Source organism: Castor canadensis, chromosome 11, assembly GCF_047511655.1.
Source record: "Castor canadensis chromosome 11, mCasCan1.hap1v2, whole genome shotgun sequence".
Lineage (NCBI taxonomy): Eukaryota > Metazoa > Chordata > Mammalia > Rodentia > Castoridae > Castor > Castor canadensis.
The window spans coordinates 140,490,725-140,514,442 of NC_133396.1; the positions used below are offsets into that span (position 1 = coordinate 140,490,725).

Consider the following 23,718-nt stretch of genomic DNA (forward strand, 5'->3'; position numbering starts at 1 on the left):
ATTGGAACACCTTTCTACTATAGGCTTGGATACTGACTGTTCCCCAAAGGCCCATGTGGTAAAAGATCAGTCCCCAGGGTGGCACTACTGGGAGATGGTGGAACTTTTAGGAAGGGGGCGTCTACTGGGAGGTCTGGGGCATTGGAGTGTGCCCTTCAAAAAGCTTACAGAACCATGATCTCTCCCTTTTCACTTTGCAGCTTCCTGAACATGAGGGAAATGGTTTTGCTCTGCTACCACAATGTACTGACTAGCCAAAAGCAATGGGACCAATTAATCGTGGACGGAAACCTCCCAAACTATGGGCCAAAATAAACCTTAATGCTTTCTAAGTTTATTACATCAGGTACTTTGTTCTAATAACAGAAAGCTGACTAATACCTTCCAATGAAGGCCCAAATCAAATGGTCTTCCACCCTCAAATCTCCATCGCTAGTCTGTTACCTCCATTATCAAAGTCCATTGGAGAGAACACTGAATACCTTCAATGACTGAATATGACAATCAAGTTTTTTAAAAACGAAGAAGGTGGCAACACAGTCTTTCAAAGAACTCTCAATATAATTATATTCGAATTGTAGTAAGTCTTAACTATTCATTTTCCACATACTGCTGTTCAACACAAATTTGAACTGAAATGTATTAAGCTGACTTTCCAACCTAAAATACTTAAGAATCTCGCTGCTCAATTGTGACCCATTTCCTCATTTCTCCAATATATGAAAGCAATAAAAGGAGCTTAGGAATGACAAGGCAAACTAATTCTCCTTTTCTTTACTGCCAACACCTAATACTGAACAGCACAGTAACATATGGAGCAGAGAAGAGTTTGGAGCCAGAAGTACAGCCAACTCCAAGAGCAGACTCTAGAAAAGCTGTCTACCACACCAACAAACTCAAAAGAGCAATGTCATATGATCCCTATGAGGAAGAATGGTTCACAGTTAAAATTTATGACAGCACAAAGGCAGACCAGGATTTTATGTCCCATGTTCTGAATAGAAAGCAGCTGTTAGGCAAAGGGTGATCCCATGACTTCCTGGGAGACAATCACATTTCTTATACTTGGAACTCTGCTCTCGTTCCACAGCAGAGCCAGAAAGGATACAACATCAACAGTTTTATATACATCACAGGAAGCACCCAACCCTGCATCCATCTACAAAAATGGAAAACTGCTTAGAAGCCTCAGATTTTAAAAAGTAATTATACTAAAAAATGTTAAAAGGCATCCATTCCATATTAATATAGTTAACAGAACATCAGGTTGTTTCTAAAATCAGTATGTATTTTTAATTGTTTAAAAACATTTAATGGTGGCAAGTATATTGGTCTACAATCTTCTCACAGGCTTTCTAATTCACAGAACAGGCTCAAATTCTAGAAAAACAACATATTTTAAAACATGTTATCACATTATGACACAGAGGGGGATGCAGGACAAAATAATATATGCAGAGAAAAAACTAAGAGCAGTCACTTGGGTTACTATATACTTCTCCAGTCAAACAACAGTGCAGAGAACTGGCCAGTTCACCCCAAAAGGCAAGAGAACAACTAAAGCCCTAATATGTCAAATTATATGTCAGATGAATTAAAGGCTGCAGGGGGTGAAAGGCAGTGGGAGTACTCTGAGCCTCGCTTCCTCTGCTCTCCTGGTAGGAAGTTTCAGGATCCTGTTTTGTTTCCCAGTCTGTGTCTATCGTGGTCCACGTAAACACCTGCTGACGTGATTGGGCTTTGCAATTCCATTTGGAGAGCAGTGGGCTGGACTGTGGAGTAGGGGCTTCCCACGGAAACGCTCCCGGGGACACCACGAGGTTTTGGAGAGGAGGCAGCCACTTGCTGAGGCATGGTCACGAGGCTTCAAGAGCCAAGTCCACCATGCTCGTCCTGTGAGTTACAACTTAGCAGGAGAGACCTTGCCCAATTCTAGAAACGGAAGTGCAAATGGGCCTCAAATATTTGGTGAAATCCATTAAAGAACAGATTGGTCTCTGAAAAGGAGGACAATTCCCAGCAGAGTGAACTAATCACACCGCAGCTTCTTAGAAATAGCCAGACACTACATGTCTAGAAATCAGGTTTGCAAACAGCAGTGAGCTTACTAAAAGAAATCTTCTTCCACAACAACATTCATAATGAAACACTGTTAATCACCAAATATTCCAAGTTCTCACCTGGTATACTGTTAGAAATTAAATTTGCAAGCAAGACTTCCAGGAAAACATACAGTGCACAATACAGCACTTAATTATATGTTTATGATTTCGTTATAAACACAATGAGTTGCAGTTATTAGTAACTTAGCAACTACAGGAATAAGACCTGCTTTTTCACAAAACAGTAGTTCTTTTATTTTTTAAGTTTCATTTTATGTTCGGTAATCTATAATGGTACAAATTTATGGAGCAGAACATGATGTTGCAATGTATGTATACACAGGATACTGATCTAATCAACCCTATGACCCTGTGACCCTGTATAGACAATCACAGTGATCAGAGACAAGACTTATCAGAGAGAGAGCATAGCATGAAGGGGCAGGATGCACAGAGGTCTGCAATGAGTCCTCTCCAATCTCATGGATGATGCTTCTCGACACAACCTCTTGTGACAAACTAACTGGAGGGCAGAAGAGAACTTCTTGCTCTTTCACCTTCCATTCCTGCCACAATGGACAATGTCTACAGGAGTTTGAGAAAATTTTCCTGGAAAAACCTTGAAGAGTGGGAAGGAACCTTTCAGGCAGGATGAAGGACCTGTGTGAACAAAGGCTGGAAGAAGGAAAGGAACTAAGCTGAAAGGTCCCTGACAACTGAGCTGCAATGGTTCCCACTCCACCAATGCTGACAGCAACCAGCAAACGTGACTTTCCCAATGGCCTCACTCACTGACAGTCCTCTTTAACTTTGCACTTGAAAAGAAAAGAACTTTAAATACCAAAACCCACGTCTAAGCATTCCTTCTTCTACTCCAGCAAAGAGAGAGCTGATTTTTAACTGTGGAGAGCAAATGCCTTGTATGTAAACATGTGAAGGACTCTGAAGATTCTCTTGGCTGTCTGTGAGGAGAAAGGAAGTAACAAATATCATTCTGATCTCAGTGCTTTGAGCAAAATATCTGTAGCACCAAAAACATCTTTTTAGTAAAATTGCTCTACGTAAAAGCTAGAAGCCTGCCACAACCATCAGCAGAGACGTGGATATCTTCCAGGAATGATTTCCAAAATCTCATCACAACCTTGCAATTATCTAATTAGCAAATGTTGACAAAGCAGTAGTCTACCAAGCACTGCTGGTGGGGTACCCAAAGGTACCTTCCACCCAAGCAGCAAAGGAGCAGTGATTTCTACACGCTCACACCAACCACTGCTTACTTGTCAAAGACTTTGATGGCCTCTTCTTGTGGGTCTCCTATACCTGACCAGCTTTATAAATTGATTCCAAAATACCTCAGCCCCTCAAAGATGTTTCTAGAAGACGCACGGCCCTGCCTGCGTTTACTTGGAACTGAATCACAATGCCTCTTCAAGCTTGAGTAGCTTCAGGAAATAAGCTGACCACAATGTGCAGGACTAAAGCACAGAGCCTGAATCCCTGACTTCTCTGGTACCTCATCGAGGCACTGGGAAGGGGCTGCAGCCCTGGGGTTGCTTCCAGTCTGGAAGGAGCCAGCCAGCTCCACGAGGGTAGGAAGGGAATGAAGCTGGCGGCCCTCGCATGCCCTATTTAAAAGCACTGAGAGAGAACAAAGGCAGCACTTTAATTCCTGCACTTTTTTGCCAGGAATTAAATGATCCAGATCTGGACTTGGGAATTTATTATTTTATCACCGTCATCATCATCTCTAGTGACAGCATATAAAACTGGTTGGGATTAAGGTAAAAAGTGAGAAGCAAGGAGATTAGTTGGAGCCCACTGAGGTAAGATACGAAAAGGACCCAAAGTAGGGCTGCAGCAAAAAGATACAGAAAGGAAAGAGCAGGGTGAAGAAATGCTTGAGAAGCAGCGTGCACAGGGCGTACAACAGGAGGGGACAGTGAGAGAGCCCGCTGAGGTTTCTGGCATGGCTGGCTCAAGGAGACCACATGCCAAGTGAGCAGGTAGAAAAGGCTCCACTGAGGAGAAGATGGAGCTTCAGCACTGGGCATGAGGAAATTAAGTAAGATGGATGGTGCAGGTGAGGATTTTCATGAAGCAGCACAAGATATGGGACAAAACATACAAAGGCAGGAGACGAAGCTCCAGTGTCCTCAGCACACAAGCAACAGGAGAAGGACAGGAGGAGGTCATTCTTAAACAAAATGATGACAAAGGGAAGAGAATCATGGGCCAGTGCTGCCACAGAAGCCAGCTAGAAGATTTCTAAAGGGCGAGGTTAGGTAGGGTGGCACATACCTATAATCTGAGCTACAGAGGCATAGGTGGGATGACAGCAATCATGGCTGGTCCCCAAGGAAAAACACAAAACTTTATCCAAAAAAAAATAAAGCAAACTAGAGATGAGGACGTAGCTCAAGTGGCAGAGAGCACCTGCCTAGCAAGTGCAAGCCCCTGAGTTCAAAGCTCCATAACACAAAAAAGAAAAAAGAAAAAAGATTTCTAAAAGGTAAACAATGTCACAAGTTAACAAAGATCTACATATTTGAGATTAAAGTGCACACCTTCTGTGGAATACTGGGCAGATGGAAAGAAACCAAACAGACAGTGCCTCTAAGGCATGGAAACAACAAGATCTTACCAACTTCTGCTCTAAACCTGAAAGGCTGTAAAAGAGGAAATCAATCCCAGGACACCAGCCAACAATTACACAGGCCTCTGCAGACACTATGGGGCTCTCCTCTGTCCATATAATGCTGCCACTGCTGCGAGCAGGAGGAGAAGGGCGGAGAGGAATCTGCAGAAGGCACTGTGAATCCTGACTCTTAACACAGACTTGATGACACACCTCTGCATACACAGTGTCTTGATAAAGTTTTCCTGTAAGCATCAAAACTAAAACCAACATAACTAAAACTTGAAATAGCACCCACCATTGCCCTCCAGTCTGGTCTGACATACCACAGTCCCAATGTTTTTCTTTTGCTTGATAAGAATTTGTTCAAAACTATCATCTTTGAAGTATTTGCTTATACCATTAATATCAAGTATGAATGTTATGTTAAATAAATATTCCTGAAAGAAAAAGTTAATAAAACCAAAGATAATTATTTTCTATATATAGTAGATTGCTTTATTAAATGCTTTAATCTAAAAAATATGTATCTATAGAATTATAGGGGAAACATACCCGATAATGGCTTGAAACAGTACAGACCCAAGCTGAGGGCTCCTGGATAATTAATGTGTTAATACATAGTACTTCCAGACCACAGAATTCAGCTTTTAAAAGGCAGTGCGACTCCACACAAACCCATTCCGATACCTTTATCTTGACATGGAAGTGCATCCTCAGTGCAGAACATTCAAAACGAAAACAACTCACCCATACCCAACCGTCCCACAGCACCTGGTGAGATGTGAGTGTGTGACCACCTGTACATAAACAGCAGGAATCCTGATTAAATAATTTACTACTCTGTTTACATCAATACTTTATCAAATGTGCCTATTTCTCTCATTCTAGTCTCATTCTGGATTTTGCTCCTAAGGCATAGCGCACTCCATAATTAGAGCCCTAATGCAGAACTAACACAACACAGTATGCATGATGGAAGAATAAGAAAAACAAGAACTCTGAACTCAAAAGAGCATGGTAAAGCTTCAATTCCTTACTTAAAGATAGTGTGGCCTTATGCATTTCCTCATCTGCAAAAGAAATAACCACAGTAACTCAGAGGGCTGGTGCAGGAGAGAACAGACAATGTATGCTAACATACTTTGCAGAGTTAAAAATTTTTCAAAATCAAGGCAAGGCCCTGGTGACTCACACCTGTTATCCTGGCTACTTGGAAGGCAGAGTTCGGGAGATCCTGTCTACAAAATACCCAACACAAAAAGGGGCTGGTGGAGCAGCTCACGTGGTAGAGCACCTGCCCAGCAAGTGTGAGGCCCTCAGTTCAATCTGCAGTGCTGCCAAAAAAAAAAAAAAATTCAAAATCAAAAGTACAATTGAGTAGTGCAGCATGGAGACCCAGAACAATCCTTCGCAGGTCCTTTATCAATGAACACATGTCTTCTTGGTGAGGGTGGGGTCAGACACTGTAACTAAAAGAACTCACATACTGTTCACTTATAATATGGACATTCTGCTTCTAACTGAGCTGTCTGGGAAAAGGACAGCTGGCTACTTTGGAAAGCCACAATCCTTTAAACACAGACAGCAGCATCTCAAAAGTTGAAATTCACCATCACAGAGACAGCCTAATCTGGTTTCAATGTTGGTAAGAACAGTCTGTTACAGGACTTACTCTTAATTTTCTGGCTAAAAAGCTGTTTGTATCTAACTTCTGTTTGCTATACCACATTTTCGCTTTTGTTTAGCAGGGAGCTCAGAACTCACGAGCATCAACACAGACAGCTCTCTTCCTGTCAATGGGTGACAACTAAACCTCCCCTCCAGCAACTGATGCATCACGGAGACGGAGAGCAGAGAGAATAGGCAGGCTCATGAGCTCAGACAACTTTTGCGGTCTTTCCGGTCCTAAAATTGTGTGATACTACTGTGCTGAAGGAAGGGAAGAGGGAAGTACAACTCGGGTTCTCCTGGGTTTACAACCTAACAAGAGCCCAGGAAACAAAGACAGATGGCTAACACCACAGAATATTCAGTTGACAATCAGTTGTTGTAGAAAACACCAGTGATGACCATTTTACAAGGAAAGATCAACCCTGGTCAAATGGATTTCACCAAGGATTTGAGCTGAAACCTCAGGAAGAAGCAGAACCTCAGTAAACAGGAGGAAAGAGAACATACTACTGCCTCCTCCCAGGATGCACCACGAACATGACAAACTCAGACTCAGAGAGTACTTAATCTATCAACAGTCCTTAGACAACCAACCAACATGTGGCTGTCAGTCTGAAGGAAAGGTGGCATTAAGCTGCTCCAGATCAGCCAAAACACAGCTTCTTCAGATACTGACTCACAACCATTGTGCCTAAAATGATAGGTCTTCTGTCCTTTCACCATGTGTATAAAGGACCGCTTACTTGGGTATGTCCCTTTAAAAATGCACTGGGTACTGAACATAAAACAATGTAAATAGATTGTTGTAGATAGTGAGGAGACTATTTGTCCCTGATCAGGACATTTCTTTCTTAAATTTGGCTTTAAAAAAGCCATCACCAATCTCATCTACCTTTTAATAAATCACATCATCTTACTTTCCACATCAAAGGACAACATCTGATTTCTCCCCTCAAAACCATCACTCTACTTGTTAAAAAATATAATCGGACAGTTTAATCAACATTTCTGTCACTGTTTACACATGGATGGGCATGGTGGTACACACCTGTAATTCCATCACCGGGGAGCCTGAGGCAGGTTGATTATGAGTTCCAGCCAGCCTGCGCTACATAGCAAGATCCTGACTCAAAAAAGAAAAGAGAATATAGTTTTAAGTACATAAGACATTAATAAAGTACTCTTTTTCACTATTTTATTTTTCTCTCCTTGGTAAAATAACTGCATCTTTTCCCACATTGTTAAAATTGAAGCACTTTTAATGTTACTGAATGAAATTAGCTTAGAGTTAAGAAGCAAACTCACTGGGTACTGGTGGCTCATACCTGTGTGAGCAACTTGTGAGGCTAAGATCCAGAGGATCAAGGTTGAAGGCCAGCCCAGGCAAATAGTTTGAGAGACTATCTCAAAAATAACCCGAGCAAAATGGAGTGGCAGCATGGCTCAAGTGGTAGAGCACCTGCTTTGCAAGTGAGAAGCCTTGAGTTTAAACCCCAGTCCCACAAAAAAAAAAAAAAGCATCATCATCATCATAATAAACGCAAAAATATTATTGTGTCCACAAGTGCACTTACAAATGCTGCCGGCAATGCAAAAGTAAGCGATCAATGACTTGTTAGAAGAAAAGAAAAAACATTTCCTCTCCTTTTCAATTAAGGATTCTGACAGCGTACTCTGTTTCCTACCATGTACAGAACATCTTCGGACTTAAGAAGGAGAATTTAGGATTGACAAACAGGTCACATCTAGAATCTGGCCTGCCAGCTGCTTCTGTACAAGCTAAAAATATCTTCTTAAATTTTTATATGGTAGCTGGAAAAATAAAAAGAGTATTTTGGCAAATGTGAAAATTCCATGAAAGTCGTTGTTCAGTGTCATAAACAGAGTTTCATGTCCTTCACTAAGGCTGTCCACAGAGCTTGTGGCTACCACCGCAAAGCTAAGAAGCTGATGCCTAAGTGCACACAGGAAGGTGTGTTTTGATGAACTCAATTTAGTCATTTTGTAAGGTTCACATATTTCAAAACATCAAATTAGCCAGGCATGGTGGCACAGGCCTGCAATCCCAGCACTGAGAATCACAAGTTCAAGCCTTCCCTGGGCTAGATAGTGAGACCTTGTCTCAGAAAACAAACAAAAGATCAAGTTCTACATGATATATATAGGCAATTTTTGTCAATTTCAAATAGCTCACTCTTTAATTTAAAAAGAAGCTGTCACAGAGAGCAGATGTCATGATCTTATACATGCTAAAAATCACCAAGATGCGTCATGGGTCTCTCGTCTGCTGGCCTTGTAGGCCTAAACCCTTACTGTGAGTACTCTTACAGAAAAGTCTCCAGAGCCCAGGAATAATTAGTGTCACAATTAATTTCCTGAAGAACTGAAAATCACAGCAGTGCTTATGATCCTGGAGTATCAACTGACTTACCGAACATCAGGAACTTTACCAGGGCATTAAAGATGACTTCTTGCCAAGCCTTACATATAGAATGTATTAACTGTTTAAAAATATTTATCAAAGTATCCTACATAAAACAGAAAAGGGATAGGCTTTTCGTGTATTCCTGCTCCTAGTCAACAATTAAACACCTACTGCATACCATGAAAGTTGCTAGGGATTCAAAATAAGTAAGATGTAACTCCTAACTCCACACCAGGGAGACAATACCCAGCAGAGATTTTTGCCACTAAAGAAAAATGCAAAGCAGTGTGAGTGACCTCTGCCATTTACAATGACATGCACCATTTCCTGAATTTGTGGCTGGGCTGTACACAGTCAAGCAGGTAAGGCCATGAGGCTGGGTGAACAGTTTATCCATTAATACTTTTAACATAAGCAATTATCCTTGGCAACACAAGCAGGAATAATGACACAGAACCTGCCAGTTACCCTGCCTACCTTCAGAGTTAGAAGGCATCTGGTCTTTGACATACACCAGACCATCTTTGGTTGTTTAACACAGACAGGAAAATATTAACCAAATGGCTAAAAACGAATAACACAATAAAAAAGTATCAACACGAAAAACTGAGATGAGGACTTGTTTTGTTTTGCCAGCCCAAGTGTTCTACACTATTAACTTCACCAGAAAGCTGAAGAACATCATTGAGAGTAATTATCTCCCAAATCTTGAATCCTTCAAGAGTCAATCTGCTATGGTAAAAACATAAATCAGGAGTGCCTCAACGTTTCATGACTAGAACACCGGGACCTGTATGCAGCTAAGTGTCTTGGCTGTTAGCCTGCTTTTCTTAAGACAGTAGAAAAGGATAATCCCAATGGCTAAGTCCTCCAACTGTAGTTCTGAGCAGTGTATAGCAAGGTCTCACCCAGCTTCACTGCCAAATGGACAGGTACGTGAATCCCAAGGCTGGAGGCTAGCAATCCTGGTGCGTGCAGATGCTTGCTTTGGGCATTAAATATTTAATGGCATATTTTTCCTTAATGGAACCAGGGATCATCTGACCAGTCACTGAGATCAGTTAGTAATGCAATCACAGTTATCTCACCGCTGCTTTACATCAACTTTGTAATTAGATAATCCATCACTTCACTAATTCAAAACATTGCTTCCTTTACTACTCTATAGCATGCTGCAGTCATGAAATCCAGTTGAGCTCATCAACAAAAAGGCTCTAAAACCTGGACCTACGTGAACTTGAAGTCCTCAAGTGCAGCACACACACACACACTTGTGGCCTTTCAAGTCACAACAGAGGTCACATTCAGCCCAGAAATTAGACTGTGAGCAGAACTGGAGCCATACAGCACCAGTGGGTCCAAATTAGAAAGCTAATGGAACTGAGAACTGAAGAGTAAAAGCTGGAAATTTATGACAGATTTCATTCCTCATTTTACTGAGGTTCACTGTTCACCAGGAAATAAAAATGACACAAGAAACAGTTATTTCATAATTTTTCTTCTCACTGATTTTAAACTCTGCTAAAATTATAAGGTTATGGCAGGATAGCACATAGATTGTTAACACCATAGGTCTTAGGGTACCTGCCAACCAAGTGCAGGCATGAATATTGGATACAGCAAGATTACTGTTTCCTCCGGCCTTATTTCTAATGCCTCAAAGTACTAAATCATTATTTCTTCTCATAACATGAATTAGCAAGATTCTTGTTTGAGCATTCTCCATTGTTTCTCCAGTAAGAGAAAAATTCTCCTCTAATAAAAAAATTTACTCAGAATGAAACAGAAATATTAAATTTAAGTATCACAATACAAAAAACAATTTCTAAAATTCTCTTTGAAATCTACACAACCACAGTGCTACTGAGAAAACAGCTGTAGCTAATACCATTAAAATTATATTTTGGAACACCAAGCTCGAGAGGTCACATATGTGCCAGGAGATTTATTATTTTATTTGAGAAAAAGGGAGGGACCATCTCAAACAGATGTGAAATTTCCAATCAGCTGTGCAAAATTAAACAGTGCTCTGAGGAACTCTGGCATGCTAACAGTGACATGCTTTGTGGTCAGGAAGGTCACTTTTATCCTTGCTGCTTCCGACTGAATGTCTGTCATGGAACATTCTACACTACTCTTCATGTTCATTTCACTGCTCGGACCTCACCACATCGTTAATCAGTCTGTCAAGTGCATTTCAGAAAGGAAGTCATAAGTCCAGGAAAAAAGAGAACTTTATTTTTCTAGAAACCGCTACAATAACCCTATGAAGTTTTTTCTGTGCATAGAAAATAACCTCAAAATGAGTTTATTAAAATTGTTCAACCCATTACTAAGCACTGTCAATAATTATGAAAGACAGATTTCAGAAATACCCATGTTCCCTCTGTCATTTCAGTAGATTGTGAGAACTGAAACATGCCTGTGATTAAATTCCAACCTCGTAAGATGTGTGAGAAAGTGTCCCTATCACCCCTCTTATGTTACCTACGTGAAATTCCAAGAAACCACTGTGAAATCATGGAGCTGCCCTGAGTGCAGGCCAGAGCATCACAATGGCTGGGGGCTGAGATCAAACAGCTTCCGAGGGCAAAACACCATTTCCTGTTTGTGAAATTCCTTCTCATCAGGACAGGTGACGCTCGGGAGACACAGACACAGCACGACTGCAAACAGCCGTCTGAAGCTCCCATGTGCAGTCAGTCAGGCTGTGCTCACGGCTCTATGCCAGCGCAAGGAGACATAAAACACTGACATTTACACTCAAATGCCAATAATCCAAGGAGGTGGGGGCAGCTGGAGTAGAAATTAGCAGTACTTGTCAGGTGCTCCAGCCAGCAGCTCACAGGTAACCCTCACTTCTGTCCTTGAAGGAAGTAATACCATTCTTCCCCTTAGAGACAAGCAAACAGACATGGGCAGAACTTCATTTCAAACTTCTCAGCCTCCCTTCCAAGTTGTCCTCTGACCTTGTAAGTGTGTACCTGAGATGAGTAGGACAGACATTTTCTGTATTTTAGCAAATGTTTAGGAATCCGGGCCGGTGTCCTTCCAAGATGAATCAGAAATTTTGTGAGAAGATGGGAATGGAGGGAACAGAAGCATGGAGTGGGAGGGAAGAACTTGGAGGGAGGAAACACGCAGCCTCTCCTCCCTGAGCAGTCTGGAGTGAAGCCAGCAGAGGAGAGCATGGCCATTACCTTTCATGAGTGGAAAATCATGTGTTCTCACTAGCAAACGTCTCCAGCCAGCTCGCTCCCTTCAGCCACCTTCCATTTCTCACACTTCATACTTTTATTTCCTTCACTAAGTATAATTTTTTTTAAAAACCTACCATGCAAATAAAGCTGGCAGTAATTAGCCACACCTGTCTCTCCATCCATCCACCAGACACAGCTTTTCTGCACACATTCTGGAGGCACAGTCTCTGCCACCATCTCATACAAAACACGCTGGCCAGCAAGCTTCTGTCCAAACTCTTGCTGGAATCACTAAATGCAACTGAGCCTGCATCACACAGTCAACACTTCCTTCTCGGCCTTCTTCCCAGGAGCTCACTATACTTCCTCAGCCAGGGATGGGGGGCCGGCACTGCCCGCCAGCACCCCTGGACCTCTGCATGGAACTGCCTCCCATCACCATCCTCTCCCCAGAGATTCAGGCCAGTTTCTACTTTCTCGATACACTAGAGAAAAGCTTTCCATCCTATGCCCATGCTAGTTATTGCTTTTATAAACAAGCAATAATTCATGAGAGACCAGAGTACATTTATACAGGAAACGCCTAGAATGTAGACCCCAGTTGACGTTCACATGTGTACTTATGTGGGAGTGGGGTACAGCACACTAACACTAGTGCTAGTCTGTGGGCAAAGAAGGATCACTTCAGAATAGGCCCCAGGAAATGACTGTGCAGTAAGGTCTCTGGAGTAATGAGGGAATGTTTTCCAGATAAAACCAAGTCATAAGCAGCAGAAGCACCCAAGTCTAAGAAAGTGATCCAACAGATGAAACACACCAAAAACTCAAAAAGTGTTCAAAATAGAAACTGCCAAAAGATACTCCCTCTTCTACAGAACCCAGCTTGATTAAACCTGGTGCCCTCCTACCAAATATATATGTGCATATTTATTTATTCATTTGTTTATTTGGATGACACTGGGATTTGAAATCAGGGTTTCAAGCTTGCTAGGCAAGTGCTCTACCACTTGAGCCCTTTTTTGTGTTGGGTATTTTCAAGATAGGGTCAAGACTGGCTTCAAACCACAATCCTGATTTCTGCTTCCTGAGTAGATAGGCTTACAGGGGTGAGCCACTGGTGCCCGGCTACATGTGTATATTTAAACTTTTCAGGCACACAATCACATGTTTTCATTAGAAAAAGCCACCAACTCAGCAAAGAATGACACATAATCTCAGAATTAAAAACTTTTTCTCCTTCACTGACCTAATTTCTTTTAGGTCAAGTACAAGTTTTATAAAGATAAGCATATCCTCAAGTAACTTTTGACCTTAATAGATAATTTTCAGGTTGCGATTTAGCCACATGCTCCTATAGCCCTCCACCAAGAGTACTTTGCCCACAGCACACCTTCAGAAACAACAGCCCCCTGAATTTACCAAGTGAGTTCACTAGAACACTTCTCAGGGGACCCGAAGCTCATATAACAAAAGACCAAGTCTAATGAATGCTTGAAATCCAAATTAAGGATTTATGTGAAATCTAAGCATTAAAAATATCAGATATAGAACAAGTTTGAGAATTATTTAAGCCAGGTGATGGCAAAATGAGGATTCATCACAGTAGCTTCTCTACTTTTGTCTATAATCAAAAAGTTTAAAAACCAAAGAGAACAGGTCTCAGAACGCCACGTGACTTCGTGACAAAGAGGTGGACCAAGTCAAAAGCTCAGCATGCTGAGTGCTGACACAGAGCCTATGTGAACGCCAAGTGGGGGCAAAACCAAGTGCAGGGCAGTATTTGAGGCTGGGAACACAGCCTTCTTCATAGCTGAGGAGAGCAGGTCCACACAGAACTCCCCCAGACTGTTTGAACACACATGCATACGTACATACCTACGTGAGACAATGCCACTAGAGGGGCACTCTCTCTGGTGCCCACTTCCTCTCTCTAACCAATGGATGGCAGTAAAACAGGGCAGGAAAGTGGACAGGTGTCTCTCCACCCACTTACAATGTGTCCAAGAAAGACATGTATCGCCACACAGGTGCAAGGCCAAGAGCTCAAGAGTTCATCCTTAAAATTTGCAGGACACCCATTCACTGGATTAAGACCATTCTATCCTCAAGAAGGAGGGGACAAGATGGAGAGAAGGGAGGGGAAAAAGGAGGGAGAAAAAGAAGAGGAAGAAGAGTGTGATCTATCTTAAAGACAAATTTACGAGCAAAAAAATAACAAGTGACAAAATTTACTATATTTCAAAGCAGAAAAGACACATCTAAATCCAGTCACACTCCAAAGTCTCAAAATATATGTTCTACTTTTGTAGAAAAATCAAATACAAGCATGTAGGGAGGAGGGTGGAATATTATTGAGAATTTGTCAGCCAGATGCCCATGGCTCACGCCTGTAACCCTAACTACTTGGAAGGCTGACATCAACAGGATCAAGGTTCAAGGCCAGCCCAGGCAATGGTTCACACAAGAACCCCATCTCCAAAATAACCAGAGAAAAATGGATTGGAGGTGTGGCTCAAAGAAGTAGAGCACCTGTTTTACAAGGGCAAATCCCTGAATTCAAACACCAGTCACACCAAAAAAAAAATTCAAAAAATTATCCACCTCATTCCAGTGACAGAATTACCCCCCATACAACATGTAGAGAATTTCATTATAAATGAGATTAAAATCATTGAACAATGAACAAGATAAATAAGATAGCAATTCACAGTTTACATTTAGTAATAGGAAATTTTAAAGATATTTTTCATGAATATTAATCACAATTGAACTTGTAATTAGCCCTTGAACATTTTCCCACAACAGAAGCAAAGCCACAGAATAGCCACAGACATAACAGCAGAAATGCAGTAACAGTCATCTTAAGACACATTTTTGTCCTTCAGTGGTGTTTTTAGTGTTTAACATCAAAAGAGCCTGAGTGCGCGATACACACAGCATGACTACAGTTGTAACTTTCAGGAGCCCATGAAGTAAGGGCATGAGAAATTCTCAGACTCATCAGAAGTACCCACTGCATTTTGAAATCAACTTTACATTAATTATAGGCAAGCTAGAATATAATGCTAAGGTGACATTATCAGAAAATCATAAAAAATACTTTAAGGAATAAAAATACATTTGGGAAAAGCTAGAAGAAATCTCTAGCAAGCAACTTATCACATTTTAATTCTTAAAAAATAGGTAGATTTGAAAACATATCTTAAAATATTCATGGGCTAAATATGTCACTAAATGTGTGCTAACAAACTCAGTGGTGTTTGCCTAGCATGTCCAAGTCCCTGGGTTCCATCTCCAACACCACAAAAAAAAAATTAACTTGCCAAGTAAGTGGAAATTATCTTCAATTGTAAAATTGTTACTTGTTATTAAAATGTGATCAAGATGAAGGCAAAACCAAACACACAATAGAAAAGAGCAGGACAGAAGGCCAGGGGCAATGAGGAGAGATCATGGGTCACACTGTCCAGTCACAGGGAGATCACTGCACTCTCCTCCCCAAGCACCAGTTCCTAAAAGAACACCTCAGGTAACTATTACTGACAGACCACAGGTGAAATGATAGGTAAAACTTTCCTATTCTAACCTCAGATTTTAGTCATCTGAAACAAGCAGATTTTTAAACAAATTTTTAAATCAGCAACAGCTATGCTTTCATATTATTTAGAACTCACTTAATCAGAGTGGATTCCAGTGAGCTTTTCACTTCAAAGGCAGGTCACGTGCTGAAACAACCACCATAAACTTAACCCTTTAGTAAGAAGTAACAAAATACGTGTTCCTTCCTCCTGAGATAAGAAGGCAGATTCTGAGCCAGGCACCAGTGGCTCACGCCTGTAATCCTAGCGACTCAGGAGGCAGAGATCAGGAGGGCTGCAATTCAAAGCCAGCCCAGGCAAACAGTTCGAGAGACCCTATCTCGAAAACACCCATCACTAAGAAGGGCTGGTGGAGTGGCTCAAGTTGTAGGCCCTGAGTTCAAGCCCCAGTACCGCCAAAAAAAAGAAAAACCAGAAGGCAGATCCTTGCTCCGAAAAGTATGCTGAGGGCTGACAAGGAACACATTCAGGCCAAAACAAGAACACCGACAATAGTGTTCATAAGCACACCTTCTCTCGAGCTCTGTGCCCTTGGGTATAGCTAACATACACATCAAGAATCTATAACCAACCAGAATCCAAGGTGCAAAGACTGATTTACGATATCAGTGAAGAACTGAGACTCAGCACTTACTTTTGCAAAGGCTTCGAACACATCAAAGGAAGGTGGGAGCTGAGAACCATCCTGAATTTCTTCTCTCAGGAAATGCTGGAACGTCAATGCAAGCTGCCTGAGGCCCTCTTTCTTATCTTCAGTCAGTTTGCTAACATCTTTTTAAAAAAGAAAATAAATGGTACAATCACCAACTAAGCATAATGGATAATTGTCAGGTGTTCAATGCTGGTTGTTAAACCAGGTATTTCCTGCCTGTTCTAACGCCTTTTTATTTCTTGGACAACTACAAATCATGATACATACTTAAATCAGTTAAATTCTGCCAAATCTTATCTATGATATAAGATCAAACACCCATCAAGAAATAAATGAATGCGCATACAGATGAAGAAACCTTAAAACCAAAATCAGTAAGGTTATACATTACTGATCTTCTACATCCTCATCCACACATGTACACCATAAATCCTAATGAAGGCAGTGAATCCAAACTGACTTTTCCATGAAATAATTTACAACTAGGTCATGACTAACTGATAAACAATATCATCTCAAAGACAAGAAGACAAAAAACAAGAAGTAAAAAGTTCAGATAAAGTTCAAAAAGTAAAATTTGTCATACAGACCAAAGAAATCTCAACTTCGACTTATTTCTAAGTTGAATAAATATATCTAGTGCTGCTTTCATGCAAACAGAAATGCAAAGAAATGTTTATGATTCTTTTTGTTTGGGTCAAAGAGAAAGACTCTAGCAGAAAAATGTTATAACTGACATGAATCAGTAATGTTACAGGATACATAACACACAAAAATCATTAATATTCTTATACGGTAATAACACACTTGCTGAAAAAGAAATCTCATTCATAATAACTACCTCAAAAATAAAATATCAAGGAAGAAATGTAACCAAGGAAGTGAGAGACCACACTACAATGAAAATTATACAACACAGATGGAAGAAATTAAAGAGGACATTAAAAAAAAGACATCCATGTTAATGGATGAGGCAAGAGGATCAAGAACTCGAGGCCAGCATGGTCTACACAGCATGACCCTGTCTCAAACAAAACAAAGCAAAACACAAAAGAAATTATTAAGTTTGAGAAAGAAATGCTAATAACCCTGATTTATCATTACATATTATATACACACATTAAATTATTGTATATACTCCATAAATTTGTACAGATACTATGTGTCAATTAAATTATTATAAAAGAAAAAAAGAAAGATGGTTCTAAAGCAAATACAACCCCTCAAAAATCAGTGTAAATTATATCACAAACGGTGCATGAAGGGTAAGAGTGCAACATATAATTAAGAACATTGAGAACATGTCACTTAGGCGGTGTGTATGACAGTGCTACTAAGCAGGGCCAGTGTTAATAGTAAAATTCTCCGTAAGAGATGCTAATTACCTAGCAGGAATGCAGCAGAAAAAATGACTAATTAGCTCTCTATTAAAACTTGAAAAGACACATCAAGTTGAACTACAGCATAACTCTGTTCTTATGTCAGGTGTGCACATTTTCTTTAAATTACTTGTTCAACAGAATAATTAACCCAATGATTCCTTAAATAACAATTCATTACCATTGGCACTTAGGATCCCATAACCATAATCTGTAGGTCGTAGTATTCGTCTCTGTCCAGAAACGTTAAAGAGTAAGTAGCATATGTGCTCTAAGAGTTCTACCTAGTTTGAGATTACAATCATTGACATCAATGAAGAGACTCTGTGCCAATACCAAAGCAAAATAAACCCGATGAGCATTTGACACTCCCGTCTTGACACTCTTTCAGTCACCCTATAACTGACTACCACCATCTTAGTTCAGGAAGAGAGCAACACTAAATACTGTCATGCAGCCTAAGTCACCTGTGCCTTCAGCTTTCCTTAGTATCCAAAAGTTCCCTGGACCTCCCTGTTCACTACCTCACTCTTCCCCGATATCAAAAGGAAAGCAGAAAAGGAAACCAGGAAAAGGAAGAATGGAGGAAAGGGAAAGAAGAAACAGAAGTTATCAGTGGGCCTGCTGGGGTCCTTCTGCTTTCCTGGAATGGAAATCACCAGTAGGCAAAGAGGAGCAGTGCTACTGTTGGCAGTGGACTGGGCTGACAGACTCAGAGGCCCATAGCACCAAGTCCTAGGAACTAGAAGCTATGGCTCCAGCCTTTAGAAACCAGACACTCACAATTGTAGGTGCTTAGATAGGGGCTTACTACTCAGGGTTCCCGCTGCCAGCAACCAGGCACTCAGTGGCTAATGAAATCCTCCGCTCTAAGAATGAGCTGGCCACAACTGTCAGCACCAGCTAGTGCTACAGTTCTTCAGTCCTGGGTGTCAGGACCCTCAGCATTTACAGCAGCTAACACTGCAACTCTCAAGCCTCAGATGTCAGGACCCTCCACCTTTAGGGTTTGACAACTCCCAGGAATGCTTCCAGCACTGGGGTCTGTAGTCCCTCATCCAATGCCTTCTTTAGTCTTGACTCCTCCATCATGTCCATCTCCTTTGCTCTCCGCTGCTTTTGCCCTGGTCACTCTCCGGAGTTCTTCAGACCCCCTCTCACCACCATACAGCTGCACCACTACCACCTCCACTCCTCTTTCTGTTACCACACAGGCCATTCTACTTAAGATAAAAATCACAAGCACATAAGAAGAGACCATTCAGGAAGTCTCTTATTGGGCCTAATGCTGGGCAATTCCCAGAGGGCATAATAGGGAGTGTTCTCCCAACCCACTGAAAAAGTGAGTTGAACAGCCAGCTTTATATACAGGAAGGGGACTGTGTCATGCAAATGAAGCATTGCATTTCCATCAATCACAGCCCAGCTTCCAGTTCCACCAATCACTGGCTTCTTGCTCCCTCTCCAGTCTTGAGTGAGAATAGCTGCAGGGTCATCCAAAGCTCACCAGGGCTCCATTTGCCTGGGATGCTGACTTCCAAGCTGGGGCAGATTTCTGGAGCAGTCCTGCCTGGAGCAAGTCCACCTGGAGCAGGAGATGGGGTTCAGCTACAGGGGTTCTTGCAGCTAGAGTGTCCTCAGAGTGATGGCAAAGTGTCCAGGACAGCCAGGCTGCGTGGCTGGCAGGTCCAGGCATAAGGTCAGGATCTATCCTGTGCCATTCAAAGGCCTGAACAGTCTCCTTTGGTGATTTTATTCATTCACAGAAGAAAGCATTATAAGACACTTAACGATACAGGCTTAAGGAAAACTTAACACAAAACTAACATTTAACAGTGCCAAACCTCTGCCCCAGTCCCCAGGGAGAGGAGGGTTCCTCTGCTCTGTCTCAGGTACACTACTCTGCCTTTCCTGGACATCTTCATAGTGCTTTGCAAACTCCTCTACAGCCAAATCCCTGGAATCAACCAAATATACTTACGTGTCCATTGTTTATAAAAGCAAAAATTTTTCTTAGATTTCTTTCGTGTAACAGACAGAAAAACAAAGTTAAAAATAAAGCAGTGGGTGGAGCGGAGGAGAGACTTCACAGACAGTGTGTGTGCTTAGAACAAGTAAGGCCTTGGATTCAACCCTATTGTGTGTGTTTGTGTGTTGGGGGGAGGGGTCAGCTCACCAGCTCAGCATTTTCAAAGGTGTTGACAGCAATCACTTACTTGACTCCAGATCATAAAATGAGTATAGCTTCTCCGATTCTGAAGGTGTTTCTTCCATCTATGAGGGAAAGGGGGAATAGCAAAAACAAGCTGAAATGCTCCTGTATTACGCTTGGGGACCCTTGGATATTTAAACATAAAGCTAAAAATTGCTATTTACTACATATTCCTTATCTGCAGCACTTTTTTATTAGAGTTGAAGTACTTAATCAGAAACAATTTTAAAATCTAGCTTACAACTTCACCTACCAGATTAATCTCCAAATGCAAAACTGTTTTACAAGATGTTTTCATACTTTTACATTCTTAAAGTCCTCTATAAAATCTCAGACTGTAAAAATGTAATGGAAAGAACAAAGGTGGAGCCTGGAACAATTTGAGAAAGATATTCAAAGCCCAACCAACAATCAGGAAGGCCTCTCAGGGCAGAACTTCTCAGAACCTGTGCTGTCACTTATGAAAAAGGGCTAAGAAATCACTGCAAGAAATCCTGGCTATAATAAAAAGGACAAAAATTCTTCATCTTATTATGAATTATTTATTACATAACTAATATCTCATTTGAACAAGCAACTAGGAAAGCACTTACATGTCCTGTGCACTGGTTCACAGTTCAAAAGTTACAAAGGCGATTTAACAGTTACTGATTACTAGCATTGACATCCCAAACGTGGGACCTCACAACTCTATTCCGAGAAGGAGATACAGGGCCTTCAAAGAGAGGCTGTGCACTTCACTGCCACTGATCCCATGACTAATAGGAAAAACAAGTTTGTATCCTAAGATACTGCCTGGAATAATCTACCTTCTACCTAAACACAGGTTCAGCTTTAGCCTTCAATATGAATACCAAATACAAGGACAAATGCTTTTATTGAATTAACCCCAAGCCTCTTTAGGCAGTGATAACTCACAAGTCTGAAGACGACTCTGCTGAGGAGGCGCACGGAGTCGGGAGGGTACCTGGGTTTGCAGCTTCTGAGGCATTTGCATTCCCGCTTGTGGTCCTGCCAACCTTTTTTCTGTACAAGAGTGGGAAGGACATCAGAGACATAAAATTTAACTTACACTTACACTGATGGCTTATATAATTCTCATCTATAGGAAATAGAAATATATGCCATGCAAAGTATTTGTTCTAAGAATGCTAGTCACCAGGCTGCACAATGCATACAAACAGTTCACAGCTACAGTGCCCTGTCACAATATCACTCTACTGCCATACTCACTTGAAGGCATGGTATTAAAATGTCACTTGGTAGGAAAACAAAAGTTTGTTTTCTGGGGACTCACGTGGTTCCACTGTGAAAAAAGTTTGAAAAACACAAAATCATGTAGAACCTGCTTAGATAACATTGAGCTCAGGAAAAGTTCTAAATGCTATGTACTAAGGAAGTTTGCATCAATTTTCACATATTTTCCCTGGCTTGTCATTGCATTGCCATCCTTGGGAGACAAGCTGGTATACACGGATGGCCACAGGTGTGCCTGTGAATGAGAGAAGGTTCAGCAGACAATCCAGGGTCCTCTACACTGACCAGAAACTAATGTGTTGGTATTGCTTAACACTGAACTAAGACTGGACCATAACTTTTCTGGAAAAGTGTTCATTTGGTCACAGAAGTCTAGGGGGACAGACGGTATGGCAGGGGGTCCTGAGAAAGTACCTGAGGCTCTGGTTCTATGCCTGAGGAAGTGTCCAGTTGCAAAGGACCACACTGAGCAAAATAAGGCAGAGATGATTTGGAAAAAAAGATTTTCAGAGCCCATTTTAATCAATGCATACAAGAGGTCATCTATAGCCCTCGCTTGAAGCCTCTAGATTTGAGCAGCTCAGCCTCCTCAGGGAACCATAAGCACAAAATGTACCTCACATCATGAACCAACCCATCACTTAGGTGACATTATTTGCAATTCAACATCCAAATTTGGGAGATTTCATGTAAAAATGACTTTAGGTATATAAGATAACTGATACTGAGTTCTTATTTCTCAATAATGATTAGAAACTAGGCAAAATGTTCTTAAGGCTAGTTCTGTATCATTGCATGAAAACATCAGGCAACACACTTACCTTCCTGTTAGCTTAAGTTAAAAAAAATAGTTTATTCTTTTCACTTAAAAGCTAGATCAACCATCTAGGTATGGATGTGGAAAGTGGTCACACCCCTTGACACAAGTCTGTTCCGAGTTTCAGCCACTCCACTTACCATATTAAAGCCCATGCTTTTAAATCATAATTGTTAGGACTTACTGCTCTGCTTCTTAACACACTGCAGAAAAGCTTAAAAGAAATCTTTTAAGCAAATCCATTTGGTTTTGAAGCAAAACCTGATCCTCACTGTACAGACTTTGGCCTTGTCTAGACCTCAGTGGCAGTTTCTCAGCAAGGAACTTCTTGAATTGTATCCTATTCTCCTCTATTTATGCCAGTAAGGATGTAACCAAGATTTTGTTCACAAAAATGTTTTCTGTTCTCATAGTTGAAATTCACAGTGAAATACAATAAACATGAATTGGCATGAGAGAAAAAGGAAATTAAAATATTGCACTGAGAAGCAAGAACAGGACTGTAGGTGTGGCTCAAGTAGTAGAGCACCTACCCAGAAAGCTTGAGGCTCTGAGTTTAAATCCCAGCACTGCCAAAAAGGAAGAAAATTAAAAAGAAGAAACAGCAGCAGCAAAGACATCAGTGAAGGGGGGAGGGGAGAGAATGGAAGTGAGTATGATCAAAGCACATTATATCGTGTATGCAAATGTCATGATGATGTCCATTATTTTCATATTAAAAAATCCCAAAAATGACAAAAAAGCAAAAGGGAATATTACTGGAAGTATTCTAAATAAAAGTTTCCTATGAACAACAGGAGATAAGAGTTTTAGATGGGGAGAAAGGAAATGAAAATGTCTAGGATGCAATTCCACCCATCGGCATGTGCATGAATCAAAAGAGACAGCATCTAACTCTGCACATTTGCATAACTCATGCAGCACTTACAACTGCTCACAATACAAACTAGTTAGCTATCCCCAGGTTCTCAACGGGTGCTATCTTCAGAGTTGTTTAGGAAATTTATGAGGGGTATTTTTGTTTGCTACAATGCTTGCAGGGTGTGATGGGCACTTACTGAACAGAGCACTAGATGCTCGAAATCTTGTGTAAACCAGTTCTATCAGACAAAAACTGATCAAATCCAACACAAATTTTAAATGTCCTGCCAGACATTCTATACAGGCAAAAACTTCTTTGTGATTTTCATAGCCTAGAACTAATCGTTTTTTTTTTTTTTTTGGTGGGGCTCTGCACTTACAAAGCAGGTGCTCTACCACTTCAGCCATACCTCCACTCCATTTTTGTTCTGATTATTTTGGAGATGGGGGGGGTCTCATGAACTATTTGTCTGGGCTGGCCTCAAACGTTGATCTTATCTCAGCCTCCAAAGTACCTAGGATTACAGACATGAGCCACCAGCACCTGGCTAGAAGTAAACCTTCTTTTACTTGTTTCTACATAGATCTAATAGCACTGAAGTTTTTGGCAAATCAAAGTATCATGTGAATGCATTACTTTGTAAATGTTAAAAAACTGACACCAATGAAATCTTATTTAATTCAGACTCATCAACAAATTATTTTTACATTGGCCTTATTTATATCTGGTTTTCCTTAATGAATGCACTTCACATGTAACAGGGTTCAATAGACATCTTCTCACTTATTCTAAAACCTGATAAAATTTACTATATATTATCACTTATCATTTGAAACTAAGGCCATTCCAAAAGAAGACATAAAAGCAAAATCCCTAATGACCGTTGAAGAATCTGAAAGGCTCC

The 23,718-nt window shown here is 40.9% G+C and overlaps 1 protein-coding gene across 4 annotated transcripts in view; it reads right to left on the bottom strand.

The window, feature by feature from the left end:
- Positions 1 to 23,718, bottom strand: part of Smyd3 (SET and MYND domain containing 3) — a 567,702-nt gene that overhangs the window by 436,972 nt on the left and 107,012 nt on the right. For all 4 annotated transcript variants that reach the window (XM_074048805.1, XM_074048803.1, XM_074048802.1 and 1 more), the window contains exons 3-5: positions 20,797 to 20,904; positions 19,883 to 19,940; positions 16,270 to 16,406 (exon numbers count right to left, since the gene is read on the bottom strand). In XM_074048805.1, coding sequence (XP_073904906.1) covers positions 16,270 to 16,406; positions 19,883 to 19,940; positions 20,797 to 20,904 — 303 coding nt within the window. The remainder of the gene's footprint in view (positions 1 to 16,269; positions 16,407 to 19,882; positions 19,941 to 20,796; positions 20,905 to 23,718) is intronic.